This window comes from Zerene cesonia, chromosome 7 (assembly GCF_012273895.1).
Source record: "Zerene cesonia ecotype Mississippi chromosome 7, Zerene_cesonia_1.1, whole genome shotgun sequence".
Classification (NCBI taxonomy): Eukaryota; Metazoa; Arthropoda; class Insecta; order Lepidoptera; family Pieridae; genus Zerene; species Zerene cesonia.
The window spans coordinates 1209125-1233556 of NC_052108.1; the positions used below are offsets into that span (position 1 = coordinate 1209125).

The 24432-nt window shown below is 34.1% G+C and overlaps 5 protein-coding genes across 5 annotated transcripts; 1 reads left to right on the plus strand and 4 right to left on the minus strand.

Moving 5' to 3' along the window:
- Nucleotides 1-221: 221 nt before the first annotated feature.
- LOC119840808 (phosphotriesterase-related protein) lies at nucleotides 222-4701 on the minus strand. Its single transcript, XM_038367564.1, has 6 exons — nucleotides 4386-4701; nucleotides 3426-3677; nucleotides 2875-3132; nucleotides 2336-2500; nucleotides 1289-1506; nucleotides 222-442 (listed from the first exon to the last, which is right to left on the minus strand). Exons 1-6 carry the CDS (start codon nucleotides 4405-4407, stop codon nucleotides 305-307), a joined length of 1053 nt encoding a protein of 350 aa, XP_038223492.1. The 5' UTR covers nucleotides 4408-4701; the 3' UTR covers nucleotides 222-304.
- A 407-nt stretch (nucleotides 4702-5108) lies between these two features.
- On the plus strand, nucleotides 5109-7604 carry LOC119840802 (dynein assembly factor 4, axonemal-like). Its single transcript, XM_038367555.1, has 3 exons — nucleotides 5109-5955; nucleotides 6133-6332; nucleotides 7352-7604. The coding sequence occupies exons 1-3, from the start codon at nucleotides 5109-5111 to the stop codon at nucleotides 7583-7585; spliced, it is 1281 nt and encodes a 426-aa protein (XP_038223483.1). The 3' UTR covers nucleotides 7586-7604.
- Nucleotides 7597-10360, minus strand: LOC119840801 (probable cytosolic oligopeptidase A). Its single transcript, XM_038367554.1, has 2 exons — nucleotides 10164-10360; nucleotides 7597-9782 (listed from the first exon to the last, which is right to left on the minus strand). The coding sequence occupies exons 1-2, from the start codon at nucleotides 10250-10252 to the stop codon at nucleotides 7694-7696; spliced, it is 2178 nt and encodes a 725-aa protein (XP_038223482.1). The 5' UTR covers nucleotides 10253-10360; the 3' UTR covers nucleotides 7597-7693.
- Nucleotides 10361-10830: 470 nt separating this feature from the next.
- LOC119840834 (beta-alanine transporter) lies at nucleotides 10831-16298 on the minus strand. The gene is made up of 8 exons (XM_038367598.1): nucleotides 16199-16298; nucleotides 14345-14544; nucleotides 13414-13609; nucleotides 12862-13120; nucleotides 12365-12614; nucleotides 11646-12031; nucleotides 11321-11499; nucleotides 10831-11160 (listed from the first exon to the last, which is right to left on the minus strand). The coding sequence occupies exons 2-8, from the start codon at nucleotides 14542-14544 to the stop codon at nucleotides 10846-10848; spliced, it is 1785 nt and encodes a 594-aa protein (XP_038223526.1). The 5' UTR covers nucleotides 16199-16298; the 3' UTR covers nucleotides 10831-10845.
- A 1353-nt stretch (nucleotides 16299-17651) lies between these two features.
- Nucleotides 17652-24047, minus strand: LOC119828347. The gene is made up of 9 exons (XM_038350475.1): nucleotides 23878-24047; nucleotides 22918-23031; nucleotides 21208-21327; nucleotides 20905-21053; nucleotides 20294-20455; nucleotides 19850-19956; nucleotides 19358-19469; nucleotides 18633-18783; nucleotides 17652-18024 (listed from the first exon to the last, which is right to left on the minus strand). The coding sequence occupies exons 1-9, from the start codon at nucleotides 24031-24033 to the stop codon at nucleotides 17824-17826; spliced, it is 1272 nt and encodes a 423-aa protein (XP_038206403.1). The 5' UTR covers nucleotides 24034-24047; the 3' UTR covers nucleotides 17652-17823.
- Nucleotides 24048-24432: the final 385 nt, after the last annotated feature.

The window sequence follows — 24432 nt, forward strand, 5'->3', positions numbered from 1 at the left end:
CCTGTATAAGCCATTCAAATTATTTCCTTAATGTGTTTACATAGTCATAGATGGGTTATTCGATCAAACATTGTTTTCAAATAAATAATTTTCACGATAGATTTTGCAAGATTGCAAACAAGCCAAATATAATTTCATTAACATTTGTTATTAAAATTTATAACACTACAATTATATTATTAAATATAGATTTCTTTTAAATATAAACTTATTATACAAAAAGTTATATATTATTTAACAAAAATATATTAATTTCCTTATTATATAAATATGGCAGCATTTTTCTTAACACGTCAATTGTTTTCTACTTTCTGATAGTAAGCCATTCCGCAGGATTCTCAATAGTTATTTTGTCGATCTGAGTTTGAGAAAAGCCCTTTGCTTTCATCTGTGGCAAAACGTTATTTATTATGTGGCAATACCCGTGACCTCCAAAATCAATCTGAAAAAATATTAATATTTTCATAAAAATAATATGGCCAATCATAAAAACACTGCTGGTCAGTGTCTAAAATCTTATTTTATTGAGGCTAAACTTTTAAGCGATTTAGAAAGTGACTATAGACTCTATGCTCCCATAGTTCGCTCCCATTGGGCTGCATTAAGGCAACAAAACAGAAAAAAAAGAAATTATTGTAATATCACGGCTTTGACAATTTACCTGCAACATTATGCTATTATGCAGGCAATTAATCTCAACACGTGTATTAATAATAATTGTGACAAATTATATTAATTACTAGCTGCACCCGGCAAACGCTGTTCTGCCTTACTCTTATCATTTAGGGGTATAAAAAATAGATGTTGGCCGATTCTCATAGATACCGGATAAGCACAAAAATTTTCATCAAAATCGGTCAAGCCGTTTCGGAGGAGTATGGCAACTGCGCCCCGCGGTTTCACCCGCGTAAGTCCGTATCCCGTAGGAATATCGGGATAAAAAATAGATGTTGGCCGATTCTCAGACCTACCCAATATGCTTACCAAATTTCAGAGGAATCGGTCAAGCCGTTTCGGAGGAGTATGGCAACGAAAACTGTGACACGAGAATTTTATATATATAGATTGTCATATTAGAAATTAGAGGATTTTAAACGCGATGCAACGTTTTTTTTAATTTTTAAATGTATGATAGGTTCACGCGTAAAATCAGACATAAGAAAATAATTGTTAATTGTAAACCATAGTGTGCACCATTTTAATAAATACTTAACAATAAGAAAGAATATACCTATAACGTTTCATACATAATATATCAGAAATAAAAGAATAAACATTTTATACATACCAATCTATGCTTGGTATGCACGTCATGAGACATCAAAACTCTATTTTCCTTGCCATCATCAACCAATCCCTTGATCATATTCAACCTTTGTGCATCTGAAGGCATATCAGTAGCAATGTTCAATTGGTAGTACGATACTTCCACGCCGAATAAATCAAATTGACAGTATGTACCGAGTTCGGAAAACTCCGAGAGCTTCTCGAAGTCAAGGAGTGTACCTGCAGAACGTGACATAGTAACACATAACATAACACTTTTAAATTAAAATCATTTCAAAGTGTTATTTTAAACTTAAATTATCTAACAAGTTTTGTTATATTTTTGTATTTATATTAAAACTATTGCCTAAATTAAATTAATACATTTAGTCAATATTAAAGTTTTTAATAATTATTGTTATTATAAGTTTTCGTTGTAAGGGGCGTCTGAAAACCAGCGCTGCTTGCTGCTCCGAGTTTTGGGTTTGAAATAGCTGAGACACAGCCTTTTAGCCAGCCATATTAACTTAGTTGGTTAGTTTATATTTTAGAAATGAAGAATACAAATTTCCTAAATATGTACATATTTATAAAAATACTATCAAATTAATAAATTATATACTACCAAAGTTCAAAATGTAAGTCTTAAACTATTCTCGAATCCACCTGAAGACAAACCTGAAATTTTATTAAAGTCGGTCCAGTCGTTTGGGAGTTTGGTAACAAATACGATCAAGTAATATATTATACAAATGTCACCGTAAAATTGGAAACACCGTTACATTAAAATCTAACTCGTGAGATTGCAAACTGTCGAAGAATTGTGATCCTTAACATACTGCTCACAATTTTTTCTTCGTTTTTCTACATTTTTTCGGCATATTAATTATTCGTTAATTTATCAATTTAATGTACCACAATACAATGCGAAATAGATATAAATATTGAATATATGCGATATGGTGCGGATCACAATTTGTACGTAGAAGACGACTGTTTCTTAACAACAAGATTTAAATATTTATTTTTTTAAAACCAGCAATGTTTTGTCGATAAACAAAGTACTTACGGTCCAAATGAGACATGACAGTTTTATCCACTTTCCCGCCAGCCTCTGCATACAGACGTATAATTTCGAATGGCGCTTCCGGTTCTCTATGTGGATGGAAACTAACTCCGCAACCAATTTGCGCTTGGACTTCCCCGGCTGCTTTTATGGCTTTTCTTTCAAATTCTGGAAGATTGAAAAATTTTACAAGTATTAATTCATGATAAGAATTGTGGTCCTAAGTGTATTCAAAAGTTTTGCATACTCCAATAGGTATTATAAGATTAAATTTTCAACAGACAAGTAAGCTAAGAAATATATAAATATACGGTTGAGCAGTTGGCTATATCTGCACTTTACCGCGATAAGTGCTGCTCCAATCGGTGAAGTCCAATTTCCAATCCAATTATGAGGGAACCAGTATGTCAAAGAAATAAAAAGTTGACATCGTGTTATCATCATCATTATCAGCCTTTTAATGTCCACTGATGGATACAGCCTCTCCTACAGCACTCCTTCTATATTTTGTCTATGACATAATCATTTGTTTTGTTCATTACCTTTAATTGGCCAAACGCTAGCAATCTCCCCCAAAAACCCAGCCTTTACTGTAGGGTAGTCAACACACCCTTCAGTAAACTCTTTCAGCATATGATTATACATGTCTTCTGTAGTACAACCCATAGTACTATTATTTTGCACATCAGCTATATAGTAGCCAGTACCAGCTATTATATGAACATTGGATTTTTCTGATATTTCCTTGTAGAAATCAATGTCTCGTTTAATCCCCTCTGTTGTGTTCTCCACTATAGTTCCTGTTATGTTAAAACAGAAAAAACAAAGAAATGAAAATGGTTTATTGTACACCATTAAGCACAAATAAAAAGACACATATATTTTACAAAAAATAGACATACAGCCCTTTGGATATTAAGCTTTAACTTCCAGGCAACCTCAATGAAATGCTTGCTGGCTGCTTATTTCATTGATATCTAAGAATCTGACATATCACTTATTTTGTAAAGAATTATACAGTTTAAAGCATAGATAATTATAATAACTGATTGAAAAAAATGTTATCTTTCTGCAATTGTAAAAGTTATGTTACCTCCACCATACTTCTTATAAGCCAGTACATCATTTAACACTGCCTCCTTTGCCTTCAAATCATTCAATATCAAATTATTCTCAGAGCTATATGGGTACTGCCTATGAAATCCCACATTTTCGAGACTAAACCCAGTTTGAAATTTATCTGCAATTTTTTTCGGAGGCTCTCTGTAGAAATGTGTAAACTCCATTGATAGATGTTCATGTGTGAGAGTTCTTCCCAATGCACTGGGGTGTATATCCCCTAAAACTGGAAGAATGCGTATTATATTACAATGAAGCAAATATCTGAATTTTTATCTGTTTCATTTTAAGTGATTATAAAACATTTAGAAATCAAAGACATTTAAACATTTTGTAGCAGTGATGACTCAGTGGTTAGAACCTTTAAAGTGAAATGGATATTTGAAACCAGCCGAGTGCACAAGAAATAAATTGATTTTTAAATATTTCTGACCGTGATCCACATCATCACTGCTTGAAACGTTCAATGAAAACATTATGAGGAAATGTCGAAGAATAAAAAGTTCGACGACATGTGAAATCTGCCAAGCCGCACTGGGCCAGTGTGGTAGATTAAGACCTGTGAACCTTCATAGGAGGCCCGAATCTCTGCAGTGAAACATATATGGGCCACGAATGACGAAACATTCAAGCAATTTATTCATTATATGTGGAGGTAATCCATCTCAGTCTCCCCGTGACTACACTCTATATTGCGTTTGAAACATTGGTATAAATCCATGGCCGTGAGTTTCACTATGTAGCAGTATGTACACATGTAGGTACATAAATAAATACATACATTGCACTAGGAACATATTATATAATATAGATCGAGTTTGTTATTCATTAATAATACGAAAAAACTTGATATGATAATATAAATTGAGATGTGAATAAATTAAAAAAAAAAGTAGAATATATAATATATAAATTACGATTAAAATTTTCTCACCTGTTTGGACTTTAGCACTCATTTTCTTACAATTATTTATTATTTGATAGCGCTACCAAAGTTGAATGAGGCTGTAAGGATGATGTTCTTCTGGCAACTATTAGTTATAATTTTATCAGTCTGATAATAAAATCTCTATAATATATGAACTGTTTGCCTATTTGAATAATTATTATGTTATTAACTGATATCAACTTGTTTTCATAATATATGTAAATCAAGCCTTGAATTCGCAATTGTTATTACTTTATGTACATTGTTTACATTTGCCAGCTGATCTATTTGACAATGTACTATCAATAAGTGTCAGATTGATAAGAGTTAAGACAGCTTTTTTATGCCAGATACAAAATTTAGCCTCAGAAATTGGAATTTAATATTACCTACATATTCTAACGATAACTTCCTAATACCATAGGGAACTCATATGCATAAAAAGCATAAAAATCTTCCATCATCTTTGGCAGTAATGAACCATTTAATGCTTAATGGATATGAAAATCACACAATTTCTATAAAATTAATTAATAAGAGTTTTAACTAAAACACACACATATATTCTTAGATATTTTTATCTGATATTTAATCCTGATCTTGGACACACTCATAAATTACCTTGTATAAAGACTATGAAAATGCCATGGTAACGCATAATTTGTTATATTATAGGACTAGTATCGAAATATTATAAGAAATTTCAGAAATAAAGTGTATCTATTCAGAATGCCTATATTAGTTAGGGATTTTACATGGACTCAAACGTTAAATACAATAAATGTAAGGATTCCTCTAGACCCGGTGTACAGAGAAAAAGTCGATCTTTTTACTACCGATAAGTACATAAAGGCACATTTCAGTCCATTTTTATTTGAAGTGTTTTTGCAGCATGATATAGATAGTGTTAAAAGTAAATGTATATTACAAGACAATCTAATTGTTTTTGATTTATTGAAAAAGGAAGAACTGGATTGGGACGCGTTAGAAAAGATTTTAAGCAGAAATGAAAAAGCGAAATTGCGTGAAGAAATTTTACTCGAATGTCAGGTTAAAGCTAAAGCAGCATCTGAGGAAAAAGCTATCAAAAAAAGTCAATTAGATAGATTTACAGTTCAACAAGCGATGGATATAGATAACAAGCAGCATAATTTAATGGATTCACGAAGAGATGCTGAACGCAATAAGGCTATGGACGATTTAGAAAATTGGAGACTTACCAAAATTACTGACAACGTTAAACAAAATAAAATTATAAATAATGAATGTAATACACATAGCGGTGTGTCAATAATCGAGTTGCCTGATGAAGATGAAGTCCCAAAAGTCGAGAAAAAACCGGCTAAAAACCCAAGCCGACCGATCGTTAAAATGCCTGTTCAAACTCCGGTAATGTCTGAATACATTGAAAGGAAGAAAGAAGAAGCAGTGAAACGTGTACTACCGAAATTGCGTGAGTCTGGCCTGCTAGAGATTAAACATACGCCAAGGACATTTCCTACGCCGAGTAGAGAATCAACCGCCCAAGAAGAGGAAGCTTGGTTAAAGAATATTACACAAGCTAGAAAAGCTATTGGTATACATTTTTTAATAATGATATTATCTATGTGCAATAATATTGGTACTGGTATAGGATCACTAACTGTTGATCGATTGGTGTATTAACCCATTTTTTGTACAAAACTTACCGAGGTTAGCTAGTTACCATTCGTATATACGATCCTATATTACGGTATTGCCAAATTTTCAACAGGTTTCGTTTCCGAGGATTTACGCCCTGAAGAACAAGACCCGCAGTGGTGTAAGGAAAAAGGGGACGAATTCTTTCGCAACGGCAACTATCTGGGTGCGATCAGTGCGTATACACACGGCATCACATTGTCCGATAAACTGCCAACGTTGTACGCAAATAGAGCAGCTACACACTTCGCTTTGGGAAACTTTAATAAATGTGTAAGTTTGTTTTTTAATATTTCTAGATCAACGCTCTTAGAAAACGAGTAGGGTAAATAACAGAATTGTAATTTCTTGTGTTCGATTTGTATTGTACATTTAGAAATGTTTTTTGCGAATTTTAACACGTTGGCTGCTGAAACACACCAGGTGTGTAAAAATGCTTGGAACCAAGGATGCGGCTTTACACGCCTAGCGTGTGGAAGCCGGCATCCGCGATAAATCGCGTCTACTGTGCGTAAAACACGCACAGCGTGTTTTATTTTCTAAGCCGCCAGTGCGTGCGGGCAACACATTTTTATCATAAAATATATTTTTTATGATTTCTGCCATTTTTATTATTTTCTTTGTTTAGATAGTTAGGATGTAATTTTAATAAAACGAAAAAGAAAATATTTTGTACAAATAATAAAAAATTAAAACATAAATTTACGTTGGACAACGTTTTATGTACAAAATAACCTCTCTAATATCATTGGTTGACGATAAATTGTTACGCTGTTATATTAACACTCCGAAGCAGAATATCTGAAGCGCGTTCAGCATGAAACTTTTATTGCTAATCTATATTCTATAAGGAAGAACATCTTTATGTACGAGTGTTAACAAATCAAATCCTAGTATTTTCTTGTTTTATTTTACACGAGTATTATACACTTAGAAATTCAAACTTTTTAACGGATTTTGAACGCGAATCATTCATTACATTATTAACCCGACGTAGTGTTCGAAGCGAAGCGAAGCGACGCGACTTATTAAAGTTTTTCAACCGATTTCAAAACAAGGAAGAGGTTATCAATTACTGTTTTTTGATATTTGTTACCTCATAAACGTTTACTGGGTGAACCGATTTTATGATCCTTTTATTATATTTTGAATTCTGGTGCCATGGTGCCATGCCAATTTGAAGGTTGCATAGTTTTCACATGTCAGTCAATAGTAGTGATAAAGAGTATAATGAATAAATCGCATTTAAAATCATTTTCTCTATATAATTTCTTACGCAGTACATATTTCAGGTGACTGATTGTTCTTCAGCTTTGGATTTGATGAAACCGGCATGCGAAGGAAACAGGCGTAGTCGGGCCAAATGTATCGCACGAAGAGCCGCCGGTTTAGCTAGATTGGGCTACCTCAATAAAGCTATCGACGAAATGAAAGCCGCCTCAAAACTACTACCAGATGACGAAAACATAAAGAAAGATATCTATGATATGGAAAGAGCGTGGGAACAAAACCCAGACTCAGATTAAACACCAGGAATAAATCTAACACTAAATCAAGAGTTTTATTTCTAGTTTTGTTGTTAACATAAATAAATTGTAACAGTTAATAGAAAATATATTACAATGCGTACAATATTACTTCTCTTCAGTTATTTTTGCTGTCTTTGTAGATAACCCAAGGTTGTTTAGTAGAGCTTGTGGTGAAGGATCTCTTCCACGGAACCTTCTAAATACTTCGCTCGGATGACAGCTGCCACCTACAGAGAGGAAACTATCTTTGTACCTCTTTCCAATGGCTAAAACATCTTGGTCACCCTCTCTTGCTTCCTCAAAGGCGCTATAAATATCCGCGGCAATCATTTTCGACCACAAATGGCAATAATACGCGGCTCCCCACTCTTCCGAAAATATACTCGTGAATGATAGAACATGGGAATCATATTTATCGAATGGCATTGCATTGTATTTCGGCCATAATTCTCTTACCAAGTCACGCCAGAATGTAGTCTTTGAATGTAGGTCTAAATCTAACCGAGACTTGTACAATTCTTTGCATAAATTGTATCCAGTCATGTGACTTCTGACTTTCTGTAAATTCTGTATTAATTCATCGGGTAGTGGTTCTTCAGTGTGGTAGTGTCCACTGATAGCTCGAATCGTATGCGGGTCATAGAGCCAATGCGTCATCACATGTCCGCACACTTCTGCCGCATCCCATTCTACATTAGACAATCCTGCGACTTCGGAATAGTTGGCTTTCGTTAGCAAATGACGTAACGAATGCCCAAACCTTTGGAACAAAACTCCAACCTCCTTAAAGGTCAATAGAGATTGCTGCTTATCACTCGGTGCTTGGAAATTGAATATTAAGGCTGATAAAGGATTTGTTGATGTCAGAGCACATTTATTGCGGATCGAAACATGCCAACCAGCGTCATCGTATACGCGAATCTTTTCATCCTGCCGTGCATATGGATCTAAGTACAGCCCGGCGATGGGACTGTTACTGGAATCATCATAAATGTCGTAAAATTTAACATCCTTATGCCACGTGTGCACATTTGATCGTTCGACTATTTGTATTTTAAATAATGTGCTGCACAAGTTAAACAAGCTGGTGATAACCCTAGGCAGAGGGAAGTATTCGCGTATTTTGTTCTCATCAAAATTGTATAAAGACCATTTCTGCTTTCTCTGCCAGTATGGAATATCCCAATGCTCCAATTTCTTATCGAAACCTCTTTCGTTTGCAAAGTTTTGTAACGATTCAAGTTCAATATCTTGCATCGGACGCGCGCTTTCGAGCAACACATCTAAACAGTTGTAAACATTTTCGACAGAACCAGCCATTTTAGTTTCCATGCTCATATCCGCGTATGTGTCGTATCCTAACATCTTAGCCTGGTCTGAACGATAGCCACGTATTTTCTGTACATTGGTACTAGTTTCGAAATCTTTATTACCATAACCAGAGCAACGTTGGACATGAGCCTGCCATGCATTCCATCGCAATGTCGGGTCAGGACAGTACTCCATAAATGGTTCATAAATATGTGGCTGCAAAGATATCTTCCACGGACCTTTGCTTGCATTGTTATTCACTGACATTAATTTTGCCAGGCTTTCTGGGAATTCTTTAGCCAATTGTTCATCATTGATAAAACTACTGAAGACTTTGGTAGCAACGCTAACTTTATCACGGAATAACTGTCTTTCTTTTTGCAATAAGTTTATAATATTGTCTAACTTTTCACGTTTCAAGCCTTTAATATCTAGTCCGTTTAGTTTACCTTCTAGAATATACTTATCTAACAACCTCTGCTCTTCATCAGTTAACTTTTTAAGACGGTTCTTCTCATTAATTGCAGCATTATAAATAGGTATGCTGTTAAACTTTGCTGATCTTGCTTTATGAGCTCTTTGGTGAATTTGTATATAGGATTTTGTGGGCATAAGCGAACTGTTACCCAAATATAAGGTTTTGGCTACGCCCCATGTCAATTCTAGTTCATTGTCAAGTTTCTCTAAAGGTTGAAAGATTTCACTGAATGCATTTTTGCAATCGTTACAAGACTCTTCAATATGCTGTACTCCGCTCTCATATTCCAAGCTGAGTTGGCTGATGGCGGCAATACATTTCTCAATAGTTATATCATTGAATTCAGGTAAACCATTTTCAGTAAGTAGAACATTTTTATCCACATCTTCACCAATTTCAGGAATTCTGTAATTACATTATAATTATAAGTATATATTTATATAATCAAATAACAAGTCCTGAACAAAAATCTAGATGGCAATTTGTCTAAGAAATATTATAGACACCACCTAGCCAAATTAGCACAACGTTTCAAAGTTTTATTTGATTCAAATATTGATTTCTAAGCAAACAGAAAGAAGTTATGTTCTGGTATTAACCTGAAAAAATATTAATTTGAAATATGGTTCAAGAAACCTGTATGTAATGGTTGTGTTATTTTAATTTCATATATTTAATTTTATTTCTTCGATTTGTGAATTCTATAAATGTAATTAAGATAATAAAGTCTTACATTCTAATTGAAAAGCTTTGTATTCAAAGGAAATATAATAAAGATAAACTTACAATACAACATATCCGGAATTGCGTTTGTTTTGCAAAAACGGCCGTTTTAAATATCGTGTAACAATATTACTGCGTAGAAACGATGCCATAATGTAATATTTTTTCGTGCTCGTTGTAACATAAAATCAATTTTATTTCATATTTTAGTACAAAAATTGCCGATTTCAATTCGGACATATGATATTGACAAATGACATTAGATGAAATGACAATTTATTATCGATGGTGTAATAGATAATAGAACTATGGTATATACAGTGAAGCAGTTTTATTTAGGGTATTTAGGTGTTGTATCGCATTTTAAGGAGGAGTTCGCATTATTGTTTTTTCTAACGAGCGGTTATAACAGCATATAACGAAAAAACTGCCTGATAAGAATACACTACGGTTAAAAAGTCGTGGACATATAATGTACCATCAAAATAGGTAAGTTCAATTATACACTTTTGGAGGAGTTTTAAAATCGGATTCGGGGAAAAACCACAAGTGAAGCCGCTTATATCCGTTTGCTTGGATTACAAAATCATGCGGATATCCACAGTGCGGTCGAGGCAATAATTTGGTACCTATTTTATGATCTGTAAGCACGTAGCATTTATATCGACACTAAAAATGTATTTAATTCGTAAAAGACAATAAAATAAAACACCACCTTTTGTAACATTAATTAATTTTACTTTCTTCACTTGACTAAAATGAACTCTACAGCATCTAAATCTTTTTCATTATTTACATTTTCATTTAAAGGCATATTAACCATTTGACATGAACACAGAGCATTGCAATTTTTGCATGGAACATCATTTTCTTCCTCATTTTTAGCTTCCTTAACTGGTGGATTACAACAGAAATCTGTGTCAAGACCCATTTTCTCTCCATCTTCTAAAGTTTGCGGGAGATGCTGGTTCAACGTTTCTGGAAGAAGTAAGCTAGCTATTCCACCTGCTACCAGTAATGCTCCCATGATGATCAAAGGTAAAACCATTATATCAGAGCCCTGAAAATAAAAAAAATAATAGTCAATACCGAAGCAGCGAGCATATCAAACACACAACAAGCACCTTTAAGAATTTTTTTTTTTTTTTTAATTATATGTGTATCTTTAAAAAATTATATCGTTTTCTGTTTTATATCATTATAGAAAGGTTACTTCTTACCAAATAGTTAACGAGTGGTATGAATATAGGTCCCAACATGCCCAAAACTGAACTTAAGCTCATTCCTAGACCTCTTACTACTGTTGGGTAAAGTTCAGAAGCCATCAGCGGTAACACTACAAATGACGATGAAATACCCATCTTTCCCACGCAATACAATGCAAGTGTAACGTTTGTTTCTGAAATCAATATTGTTATATGTATTAGTATGTATGAGACTTTCTTTTTACAACGTTAACGTAAGTAAAATGAGGCTTTTGTTTTATTCATAAGAAGAAACACTCTAAAGTATAGTTATAAATAAAACATTTTTTATTGTCTTTACCGTGCTGCACTAAAAACGTAGTCAGACACGCGATGCCGCCAACTACCATGCTCATACACAACGTCCATCTTCGACCCAAACGTTCCATAGACGGCCATAAAAATAAGTAGGTTGGCAACTCCACGATTCCCGCCAGAAAGAAGTTCAAAAATTCATCCCCGCCCAACACCGGGGCGTAATATGACAAGCCGACATACACACTTGTGTTTGTGAACCAAATAAATGTGATGATAATTGTTTTCTTTCGTAAATTCGGTGTTCTAAATAAGTCTAGAATGCCATATTTTCTAGACTTTTCTTTTTCGAGATCTTGTTTAAGTTTGTCAGATTCGTATTTACGGCGAAGATGTACCATGTAGTTCTTTGGTAGAGATTTTCCGTTAATTCTGAAAAAAAACTTTGTTGTATATTCTGAGCTAAGTGGTAGTAATTAGTTATAATTAAAATTATTATAATTAGATTATCTTAATATGTTCTTATAGTACAGTTAATAAATATTAGGTATCTATAAGTTATTTGTTTTACAAACGTATTTTACTAGAAAACATATCTAAATATAAAAAAAAAAATATCAACGTTTTCTACTAATGCCACAGAACAACAATATGCTAATAGTTTGGTAGCAAATTACAAATGCGCTTTTAGTAGAAAAACACCAGTATACAATGTTACCTTCACACTTTAAAAATGTATATATTATCGTAAATTTCGAGTCACACCTGGCCATTTTCTTCAAGATAACTTCAGCCTTTTCAAATTGACCTCTCGCGAGTAGCCATCTTGGACTTTCTGGCATCGGCCAGATGTACAAGAAGAAGCATACAAAAGGCAGCGTCGTAGCCAGCGCCAGGTGTCGCCAATTTCTCACAAGGTAGACCACGCCAGCCAAGAGGATGAGACCCATGGAATAAGCAATATTTGAGAGTATTGTGCAGAGCGTTCGACATTTTGGTCCCACTAATTCAATTGCTAAAATATGTTTTAATTATTATAATAATTTTCACATCACATTCTTAATATGTACGTGATATTATACAGCATCAAGCCTGTGTCCAATTTTTGACAACTCGACATATTATATGTTCTATTGTCTTATATTATATATAGTATTTAGATTTGTAAAGTAGTATTTAGACTTGTAAAGATAATGAGGACTTTGGAAATAATTCACTTGGACTAAGGCCTATAACCATGACAAGTAAATAAATGTACGAACCCAAAACATACGGAGTGGCCATTATTGCTGGAACAGTGAATCCCACTCCGAATCTATATACAATCCAAACATAATAGTTCTGCGCGAACGCAGTAGCCACGCCAAATATACATTCAATTACAAGATATATGAAGAAAGACGGCTTTCGGCCGATTGTGTCTTGAAGATAGCCAAATATGTAGTTTCCAATGATACCGCCAACTGCAAGGAGTACCAGCCCAAGTGTGGGATAAAAGTTCTTGTTGCACACCAGGTTCCACTGGAAAGTAATATTTTGTATCTATACCTTATAGTGCTAACTAAATTAAAAACATCTAGACTGGCAGGCTCTATTCTTATACTATGCATTATATGATGCTGTTTAAGTAACCTTTGTAAAAAATTCAAGTATGATAAGACTGGTAGAAACATTTGAAAAAACGGTCTTTATCTTGTCTCTGACATATGAAGTAATAAGAATTCTTTTTTCAAACTTCTCAATTCGAAACTTGTGTTTTTTATTTCAAACTTATATCCCAAGTATGTGTATTTGTTATGAGAAATACTACTCACTTCTGTTACAACTGTGCTTTGATAAACTACATTTTCATACATCCAACCGTTTCTACAGGGTACAATATCAGCAGTTCCTTCGCTGACAGCTGCCTCTTCGAGTGTTGTGTATTGGTTCAAAATGTCGGTGTAGTTCAGATCGTACATATTGCATTGTGAATATTCTAGAACGCCGTTCCGAAGTTCTAATGGAATACTGAAAGTATAAATGCTATAATAGAATCAAGTGAAAGACGAATTTAATATGCTGCCTTTTTAGTCTCCTTGACGGCTGGTAAGCGAAGATTTAGTATAAGATCGAGCGCAATTTATTTAGAGGTACCTGTTCACTCTACTTTTTTAAAAATACCCTTAACGCATGTTTGATTAATAGTCTTAACTAATTACACCATTGATATAAATCAAATGATATGTGTTGATATTCAAATTAGGATATTCGGATTATATTTCAAAGCAACATTTGCAAATCTGATTAGGACTGTAATTATTCAATCAATCCGAACAATGAGAATGTCCGGATGTATATCATGTAGAGCCTATATAACGTAGTTACTATTAAGTAATCTGTTCTATAAATAGCAAATAACTTATGAGCATCGAGTGAGTGAGTTTAGGGTGTACCGATATTTTATACCAATCTGTTTAGAACATATCACAATAATTAGAAAAATTGTACCAGATTATTTCGATGTAATTATACTACAAAACTAAAGAGTTTGTTTGTTTGAATGCGCTAATACAGGATCTACTGGACTCTAAGTAATATATACTCGTATGTACCAGGAGTGAAGGCGGACGAGCATCTAGTTTACGTAATAAAACTATATGGAATGAAAATAACTACACCCATATGCTAACAATATCATTACTAAAAAAACAAGGCTTTAAAAACATTGTCTATTTAAATGTCTCGTCCTGGATAAGTGGGTACCTCAAGTTCTTCACAAGTTCCACATCGTAACCCTCCAGTTCCGGTACCCTGCACCAGTGCTTCACATCACCAGCCATGAAGAGCTGTGCATACGCGTGGAAGCCGCACGGTATCACGGCCGGCAGTAGCACTAGGTAGATCACCAGTTTCTGGTAGCGCCCAAATTCGCCAACGTCTTGGAGTATTGCGTCAAAGTCCATCTGTTGTAACGAGTTAAATTCGTCTTTTGCTTGTGTGTTGCAAGTTTATTGTCGTGACTTTATTTTTAAGGTTAACGGGGTACAAATTTAATTTGAAACCTTCCTAATTGGTAGTTTTTTTAGCTAGAATGCTTTTTAAGCGTATTACGATAATAATACTAGCTCCGCCCCGCGGTTTCACCCGCGTAAGTCCGTGTACCGTAGGAATATCGGGATAAAAAGTTGCCTATATGTTATTCCAGTTATCCAGCTGTCTACATACCAAATTTCATTGCAATCGGTTCAGTAGTTTTTGCGTGAAAGAGCAACAAACACACACATATCCTTACAAACTTTCGCATTTATAATATTAGTAGGAGTAGGAAGTAGGATAATAGTAGGTTTCAATTTCTACTAGAGTCGTCAATACATACGGACTAACCTGCTTATGAATTGACTCTTCTACAGAACTACTATTCTACAGAATTAAAAAATAAAAAAAAAAAATAAAATTTCTTTATTTGTTTCAAAAAGTTTCACATGATATAGATATATATATATATTGCATTGAACCCCACACTAGGATTCCCTGTGTTGTGAGGCTCAATCTCTTTCATCGTATTACATAAAAAAGTAAATATTTAATTATTACATGCCATTTTGAGTATTGAGTTGAGTGTATGTGTGTATGTGTGTGTGAGTGTGTGTGTATGTGTTTGTATGAGTGATTATATTCATATTAATAGTACGTTAATGTTAAAGTTTATATTTTAATCAAGAAATTATTGTAACGAGGTTTTCAGTTTCTAAGTAGTCTAGATTAAATAGCCAATTTGTAACAATTTTTTTACAGCGGAACTTAGTCATAGGATAGATATTTAGCTTTTTGTTCAATTTTGAATATAAGTATGGTCCCATGAATATAAACGCCTTGCTACCGAAAGACATATTACAGCTATATTTTCCCCACGTCGGTTTTCTGCGTGAGCGCTCGTTCTTTATAATTGTGTGTGGAGCTATTTTATGAAATTTTAATATTACTGCTAATATGTACAGCTGACGCACCGATAGGATACCAGCCTCTTGATACAGTTCTTTGGTTGGATGTCTTAGATTCTTTTTTAACATGATTTTAAGAATTGCTCTTTGCGCGCGCTCAACTTTTATAAGATGACACTTTTTGGCGGAACCTCATGAAATGAGACAGTAGTTTAGGATAGATTGGCATAGTGCACTATAATTGGCGGAATCTTTTCAAGCGGTGGAGTTAGAAAAAGAATACAATATATGTTGTGAATGTAAATTCTTACTTATGTTACAATTGTGAAAGTGTGTTTGTTTGTTTGTCTCTCACTTCACAACTGCTTCTCAGGAGATAGAACGTTAGATAGCGACATAGGATACCTCCTTCCTCCTGCGTCCTTAGACCAAGCGGGGATACCACGGGCGGACTGAGAAACTATGTCACTTCTAAATTTCGGCTTGACAAGGCATATTATATTGATGTCTAGACGTTTTTATTTCTTTTCCTTTTTTTTTCTCATTCATCTTTTAGAATATAAAGAAGATTTGCAGTAAGTAACAAATTTAAGGTTTCCTTTTCATGAAACACCCTTTAAGTACTTCGTGGAATGTGTTTTCCAAAACTACCTGAATCTATTTCAATTGTACGTACCTTATTCAATAAGCTGAATGATTAAAGAGCGTATGCGCAATACATCCAAGTTGAGGGACGTGGTCACAACTAGTCAGCCTGGACCGGACAACTAGCTTCGTAATGACCCTAGATACACGGGACCCTTTGCGACTCTCGGATTATACAGCGTGTTCTAATATGGAAGGAGTGAAATTTTCTCTACTATTGTGTCCTTACTAATATTATAAGTACGAAAATGTGCTTTTATTATTCTTTTTTTTTACGTCGTTATAACAAACTGATTTTGTAATATGAATTTTGTGTCTGCAGCTAGTATATTATGGCGGGAAAACTTGTTTTGTTTTATCATAGCGGGAAACTGAGCTGTTGGTTATTGCTGGAAGCGTGATAAAACTCCTCTTTCCCGTGGGAAGATCCATTATGATGTGCTTTTGAATCACTCTGACATTCATATATTCCGAAAAATACGAGTAATACTAAATATATATAATACAAAATATAGTAATACGCTGTTGCCCGCGCTTTACTATACATTGTAAGCTTTCTTTATCTTTTAAAGCATGTTTAACCTGAAAACATTTTTATATACGATACGGGCCTCCGGCTTCCTCACTCACCGTACAAAACACAGAAACATTTACATGCTATTATTTCACGCCGATATTCTATGGGGGTGTAGGGGGAATAGCTTCCACGGTGCGAGCTGCTCTTATTCGTACTGAAGTGTATTCGAGTCTCTTGGGAGTCAATTTAATACATATCTATGTATATACCATTAGACACATAAATTATTTCAACAAACCGTGTTACAGTGGTTAATCGAAGTGTATTATTTGATTAAGTTTGTAAGATTAAAACTATTTATTATATTTATTATAAATATTATATTAGTTATATAATAAGTGATAAGTAAGTAATATAATAAGTAAGTAAGCATATTTATTATATTATTTATTAAGACCTAATCAAGAAGTAAGGTATCCATGCAAATTCGAAGTTATGCATTTATTTTCTACTAAAAACTGTTGTCAATAACATCACCCAATATTGCTTATGGGATGCGCGTGTGCAATTATCTCATTCGCATTGCGCAGTCAGTCAATTCGATTAGTAACATAATTGAGCAGCGAAAGGACAACTGACCCCTCAGTACAAGGTTACAATACAGGAATATGTTGTTAATGAGGCTAAATTAAGATTTCGCATTTATATAAATAGTGAAAGCTTTTAAAAGATAAAATTGCAGTAGATAATGTTAACTTTGTTATTGGTTAAATAGAATTATAGCCATAAAGTAATAATATAAGAGTTTTATAAATTTTCATTAAATAATTGTATTTACATTTTCAAGCCTTTAATTATTATTCATAATAATTTACCATTGGTCTATCAGAATTCGTAACGAATTCGTGGTTATTCTTGGGGTTTTATAATATATAGTCCTTTTTCTAAAGAAAAAATACTCAATTCCTTCTATAGCAATTCTGTTAATAGCTGATTCCTCAAATTCGGTCGCACAGATTCAAAAGATTTCTCATATTTTATGGCGAATTAGATAAAATAAAAATGTTGATAAACAAAAAACACGATTTATACAAAAGGTTTACTACATTCAGTATATCAGTTGAAATCAATGCTGCATTTCAGATCTTATGGCACATTTTCCTATACCACTCGGGATCGGTTTTGGCCACGGACTCTGGACGGCCGTCTTTATAGCGATAGTGGAACTCTGATACCCCACGGCCTGGTGTACCATTGACCACGAACTTGCAGAACCTCTCCACCATACGAGCTTCCCATTCTTCAGATACGTAATGGATTGATTCGTATTCTACTAGGACCTGTAAATTATTGTTGATATATTATACATTATAAGCTATTTGTTTATTTCATACAGATTTATAAGAGGATGTTATATATAACAATAGTAATCCACAAAGTGTTTCCGCGTTTATAAATAATATTAGTAAGATATTACGTAGGGGCAGTTCTTGCTCGTGTAGCGCCCGTGTGTAGTGAAACCCTGGCGCCCCCCAGGCCTGTCTTGACGATGCTTTTAGCTGTGTCAGGGAGCGCCGCGGCAGGTTAAGCCGCCCCTAATAATAGGATCACGTTAACTTCGCATTTAAAACATTTTATTTATGCCATAACTGAGCTGGTGGTTCGCCTGATGGGGATGTGGTAATTCCCCGGTGCGAGCTAGCCCAATTCGTGTAATTCGTGGGCAGAAGCGTGCTCGACTCCCACATGTTTGTGTAACAGTTAAGATTAATATTTTTTAAATTTAGTGATATATTTATATGAGCTATTTTCACCTTGAATATTACAATCCCTTAAGACTGTCATAGATAATAATAAAACGAGATACTTAGTGAATAATAATAGCAATCTGATGGAAACCCTGTAGTGCACAAGAAGTAAGACAAGTATATAATCTCCATTTTGTCACCTGAACAGTATACTCTTTTTCTCCCGCCTTGCACGTGAAAGCGTAGTCCTTTGGTGCGATGCCACTTTCGCCATGTTGATATAATTCTAAATCCACCCATTCTATCGGATGGACGTCACCGTTTGGCATTGCCACTACACCGGCTTCAAATCTGAAAATATTGATCTGAATACAGAGACAATGAACCTGGTCGAAGCTGATATTACGGCGAATAAGTTCATGTGTGCTTTATAATATATCTATTAGATTTCCGCCCAGGGCTTCCTGTAAAAACAGGACCTGCGGAAAACCGCATAGGATTAACTATTCTATGTCCTTTCTTGGGTTTAAAACTATCACTGTCCCAAATTTCATCCAAATCGTTTAGTGTGAGAAAGAGACAGGTAGAGCTTAGACCGCGGCTTTACCCGCTTGGAATTAGTACAAATGATCTAGTTATCCCAAGTGAGCATTTATCGGGGTAAGAAGTTTCCTATCACACAAGTCAGCTCATACCCTGTCTGTATACTAAATTTCATCAAAATCCGTTCAGTAGTTTCAGCGTGATTGACGGGCAAACATCCAAACAAAGAAACTTTTACATTTATAATATTAGGGTGGTATAACTCTTATATAATAACAATATATAATATATGATGTTGACAAGAAGTTATTTAAATTCACACGCACACAAAACAATACTGATTTTTTGTTAGTTTTATGTATTGTTATTATTTAATCAATACCTGGACGCAGTGCAAGGTTGACAGATCACGCCCACACTGAGACTCACACCGTTTTGTAGGAAAATGTGGTGGAAAGCGTATCTGTGCATAAGCGACCAGTCGCGGGTGTGACCTGTAAAATTAATATGAAGTTATTTAGATGTTCGCCCCGGCTTGGCCCGTGGTACATATATAGCCTATGTCACTCAGTGAAGTTGCAGCTTGCTAATGGTGTACAAAAATAAAAAAAGTTTCCTCTATAATATTAGTGTAGATTTACATGTAAGTCTATAATGATAATGCGATGTGTAAGTTAAGATTTTTCACTCATAGGTATTAAATTGTAACCATATACGGTATGTTAAATGCAATATGAATTACAAAATAATAAATAAACATAGCGAAAAAAAATATGTATAAAAAGTTACGCTTCAATGAAAAATTCTCACTTGCTCTTATACAGTACTAGCGGTTTCACCTGCGTAGGATATAGTAGGAGTAGGATTAGCTTACCAAAGCTGTGATCCCGGAAGGATGGAAGCGTCAGTTCAAAATTTTCATTCTCAATGCTGAATTTGCACTTTAGAGTCCCGAACTGTTCGTAGTGTGATTGATGAGCCCTGGATATTTAATTAGTATAATATTTTAGGTCTAACATGTAGTACTATAGTCCAAGGATAATGGGGCCTGTTAAATTTTCAGTACATTTTTATATATCAAGAATTAAAAGTGGGAGTCTCAAAGCAAGGATGGTATAATTTCCCAAAGTTCGAAGTGTCTAGTACATTTCATAAAGAATGTAAACACATAAATACGTTTAAAAAAATATATGAAGAAAAGCACCCGGGATATGTGCGAAGCAATATTATGTAGCTTATAGAAATTTACACCAAAAGTGGTCTTACCGCGAAAAATATTAGAATAGATAAAAAATATTTATCTTCTATTTCAACTCACGTTTTCAGTCCTTGGAAGTACTCCTTACTCCATTTCTCTCTAGCTATAGATCTGATGACAGCAGGAGGATGTAAGTCGGTATCGTAGTCAAAGTGCTTGCTGGTAGCTGACCATTCGCCTGTGAATTCCACGTCTACCACTTTCTCCGGGTCATTTTGGTACCTAAAATGTAGTGTATAGTATAAGCAGGAAATGAAATCAATTAAAAGAATCAAATTAAATGAATTAAAAGAAGACGAAATTTTTTTTATATTTTCGTTATAATACGAGTGTACATAGATAGATTTCCTTGCTTTGCTTCTGAGTTAGTAAAACGTCTAAGTTATTTTAAATAACCAGGACTACTTTAAAATTTAATGTACTCATGGGTTTTAAACAAAAAAGGACGGTGTAATAAAAGTTTTACTTAAAAAAAAATCATCAACATCGGTTCAACTAGTCATAAGTTCTGAAGTAACAAAACAAAGTCGAATGGATAACTTCATTCATTTTCGAAGTCACTTAAATAGAAAACGAAATATAAAAAATATTTATATATTACCGTAATACATTACGATGATACAACTCGAAAAATGTAAACAATGCGAGCAAAATCGATTGATATGACATACCACATAGGCCCTTTGTATGAGAGTGTCCATTTCTTCATAGGCTCCACTGGAATTATCTTAATTCCTTCTGCGCCAAATTCACCAATTTCAGCACCAAATAAGACCGTGTCAGGAATCTTCTTACTACAAAGTAGACCTTTCTCTGGAAGCTGAAATTGTACATTTCGACAATTTTCACTTCAGACTTCAGCATTTATCTACATATTTGTAAAAGAACACGATAAAATCCATTTATATTATTCTCAGTTTCGTTTCATATTCCTCTCAAATCGTTACTTCTATCTCATTGTTCTTGAATCTTACCCCAATATAAAATAATCCGTTACACATGCCCATCGGTCGCCGCTCACATCCCATTACAACATAGATGCCTTTTTCCGAGTCATCTTTCCTTGACGAGATAAAGAACACAGCGTCGAATGCCTGTAAAAATTATGTGCAAATGTAGGAAATATTGATTAATTCAAAAAAGGAATATAAGAATATTGAAAGAATAGAAAAATTTTGATCACTAGGCGTGATTCCAACCCGCGTCTTTTTACAAACTGCACCAAAGACTAGCCTCTCGGCCTCCCTTTCAAAATTTCTCATTTACAAAGCAATTCAATGCTAATAAGCTAAAAATTTTGTGAGTACACTACTCATCAATAAGATATGATTAAGGTATATTAAAGGACATGTTACAAAAACCAAATTAATGTGAAAGGCTTCTTCATACACCAGACGCCAGTTTCACCTTCACCAAGAAGGTAATAATATTTTTCATATCTTTGAATACAGATATATAACTACAGTTTCCTGAGTTTAATGGTGTGTAGAAAGTGAATTTCTATCCTCTAATGTACGGGGCAGAGGCTTTATGTGTATGTTTCTCTGATTGATTTTCTTTACGGACAAGTTGGTGATAAATTACAATAAAAAGTATGTCAATCGACCGCAACCAGTCTAATGTGGTTTTCCACGATGTGGTTACGACTTACAAGATCACTTTGTTTAGATATTTTTTTTAATACTCTACATATTATAAGGTACCACTTTATCAAAGATTATAGGTTTACATTTTTGAAGTGAAACTTCTTTAGAATCGTTGTGATTTCAAACCTGATGCAACGGAAAAACGACAAGTAAGAGACAGAAATACAAAAATGTGTAGAATGAAGCCGGCAAAGAATGAGACAGAAATATACATACTATTTTATTCATTCTTTTGACGATTTATTGAAGTTTCACTTCTATCATGTGTGAATCGCACACACACCTTTTTTTTTGAATAGTATTTACTTAGTGTTGTTGTGAATTTGGTGAGTATTAAAATTATTCGTAGAAACAATGATAGTGTCGACTGTGGACACATATCTTATTTTCAAGTGTAACTACTACTCCATTGTATAGTTTAATGCTTTAACATTGAACATTTAACATTTTTATGTAAAAGAAGTCGGATTAGCTTTTACAACATACGACTCGAGAGCGACTGAATGCGGTATTTGCCTCTGTGGATTAATATAATACTATAACTTGAAATTTACAAGAAAAGAAGAAAGTACAGCCAGGTGAAGCCAGAGCGAGGAGCTTTTGCAATGTAAAGTATTCTTTTTTAGAGGGGAAATCTTGCACAGAGCAGTTGTGGTGGCCGTGGGTTATGTCGGATTCCTACCGACGGCGTTTCGACGCGTCGCTTGCTTGTTAAAATTCGGCCACGACCTAATATGGAAAACCTTTCCCCACTATCCCAACTAATATTATAAATGCGAAAGTAACTATGTCTGTCTGTTACGCTTTCACGATTAAACCACTGAATCGATTTTGATGAATTTTGGTATGAAAATAGAACTGACCTTGGAAAAAGGACATAGGAAACTTTTTATCGCAAAAAAAGGGTAGAAGGGATTGAAATAGGAGATGAAAGCGATATAACCGAATTCCACGCGGGTGAAACCACGAGCGGAAAGCTAGTCTAATATAATATAAAAACCCTATATTTATTTAATTACTTTGTTTCGTTTGTCTAACCTTAGCGTGGTCGCTTAGAGGTTGAGCGCGGTCCATTTCAGCCGGATTTGCTATAGCTTTGACGCCCTGCCCCGCTCGCCCATCACGACCTGCGGCCTTGTATTTATTCGCATACTGTAAACATTTTATTTATTATAAAATTGAAATTATAGAAAAAAATTTAACCTATTTATCGGGAGCCCCAAAGTCATTTAATTAAATTCTAGTAGTAGTAGTTTAATTGTAGGAGCCAGAAAACAAATATTTGTACTTCATCTTGATTAATATAAAGTCTTCACTTTAAAACCTATAACTCAATGGATAGTCATTACACTATATTAAGGACAGACAAATGGAAAACCTACTTAGTAGTAATTTGAATTTGATATTCAACACATAATAATAACATGTTTGAGGTGATTTAGAAATTAAAATGTAATAAAATCAGTTTTATTTAGCTGGTATATTGTGGTATACAATATTTTTATCATTCACCCTTAATGACTCAGTAAATAAATACGTTGATATTTACTTAATTTATCGATGGTGGAGCACATACATATTGAGTTTATGATTCAGAAGTACCTATTCCTTAAAATTACACAATATTAAATACTAACAAACGCCCGCGGCTTCACTCTGAAAAATTAATGCTTTTTTTTATTATTGATGCCATCGTACATCGAAATACCAATCTCCAATAAATAATCTAATACAATAATAATCTAAATAATCTATGCGTGAAAGAAAGATTTCTTAACACTTTTTTTGCCAAAGTAAATACTTAATGCAATATAAGTTTCTTAATTTGTAAAACAAGTCTTAGTGCCTCTTCCTCGAAAATACACGAAGAAAGTACAATTTTATAGATCGCGCGAGGGAAGCCGCGGGTGAAAAGCTAGTTTGTAATAAAGAGTACCATATAGTGTAAACATTTCACGCCCATTTAATAAAGTACACTCGAAAATAAAACAAACTTACTTTTCTAAAATAATACAAGCACGAAAACACAGCATATTTCAAATAATACCACTTTCCAGGCACTGAATATACACCGAATATCGGTTTAGAATCCTCTTTATACAAAATATATATTATAAATATAATAAAAATGCCGATCGCTATCAAGAAAGCCATGTTCAAGACTAGACGACACTGCGGTTTCATTAATTAGAGATAGCGATACAGTATCGTCAGGGACGGACTGAACGATAATAGAGCCCGATTTAGTGCCCGTGACCTTTGTGCTTTGTTGTGAATCTGTGAAGAAATCGACATTTTGTAGGACCAAAGGGACATATGATTTATGTCATATACCTACTTGCAAATCGTCAGTGTTCTATGAGTAGTTAAAACAAATTTGGACTGATGATGATTTCTATTCTCATAAACACATTTTAGTGGTATAAATAAACATATTGTTGCAAAAAAATACATTTTCTTCTCCGGATTATTTAATTTATTTATTGCTCCAAAACAAAACTACAATAAAAACTTAATTAAAATTACTATCTAAACAAATGGCCTTATCGCTAT

Excerpts from the sequence above, each read along its gene's own strand:
- LOC119840808 (XM_038367564.1), bottom strand. The coding sequence starts at position 4,407 with ATGAGTGCTAAAGTCCAAACAG. Across the intron at positions 3,678-4,385 it reads GAGTGCTAAAGTCCAAACAG|TTTTAGGGGATATACACCCC; the intron begins GTGAGAAAATTT and ends GCATTCTTCCAG. Across the intron at positions 3,133-3,425 it reads TTATAAGAAGTATGGTGGAG|GAACTATAGTGGAGAACACA; the intron begins GTAACATAACTT and ends TTAACATAACAG.
- LOC119840802 (XM_038367555.1), top strand. The coding sequence starts at position 5,109 with ATGCCTATATTAGTTAGGGATTTTACATGGACTCAAACGTTAAATACA. Across the intron at positions 5,956-6,132 it reads ACAAGCTAGAAAAGCTATTG|GTTTCGTTTCCGAGGATTTA; the intron begins GTATACATTTTT and ends AATTTTCAACAG. Across the intron at positions 6,333-7,351 it reads TGGGAAACTTTAATAAATGT|GTGACTGATTGTTCTTCAGC; the intron begins GTAAGTTTGTTT and ends TACATATTTCAG.
- LOC119840801 (XM_038367554.1), bottom strand. The coding sequence starts at position 10,252 with ATGGCATCGTTTCTACGCAGTAATATTGTTACACGATATTTAAAACGG. Across the intron at positions 9,783-10,163 it reads AATTCCGGATATGTTGTATT|AATTCCTGAAATTGGTGAAG; the intron begins GTAAGTTTATCT and ends ATGTAATTACAG.
- LOC119840834 (XM_038367598.1), bottom strand. The coding sequence starts at position 14,544 with ATGGACTTTGACGCAATACTCCAAGACGTTGGCGAATTTGGGCGCTAC. Across the intron at positions 13,121-13,413 it reads AAAGCACAGTTGTAACAGAA|TGGAACCTGGTGTGCAACAA; the intron begins GTGAGTAGTATT and ends ATTACTTTCCAG. Across the intron at positions 12,032-12,364 it reads ATCTTGAAGAAAATGGCCAG|AATTAACGGAAAATCTCTAC; the intron begins GTGTGACTCGAA and ends GTTTTTTTTCAG.
- LOC119828347 (XM_038350475.1), bottom strand. The coding sequence starts at position 24,033 with ATGGCTTTCTTGATAGCGATCGGCATTTTTATTATATTTATAATATAT. Across the intron at positions 21,054-21,207 it reads ACGGATTATTTTATATTGGG|CTTCCAGAGAAAGGTCTACT; the intron begins GTAAGATTCAAG and ends GTACAATTTCAG. Across the intron at positions 20,456-20,904 it reads TCATACAAAGGGCCTATGTG|GTACCAAAATGACCCGGAGA; the intron begins GTATGTCATATC and ends ACTACATTTTAG.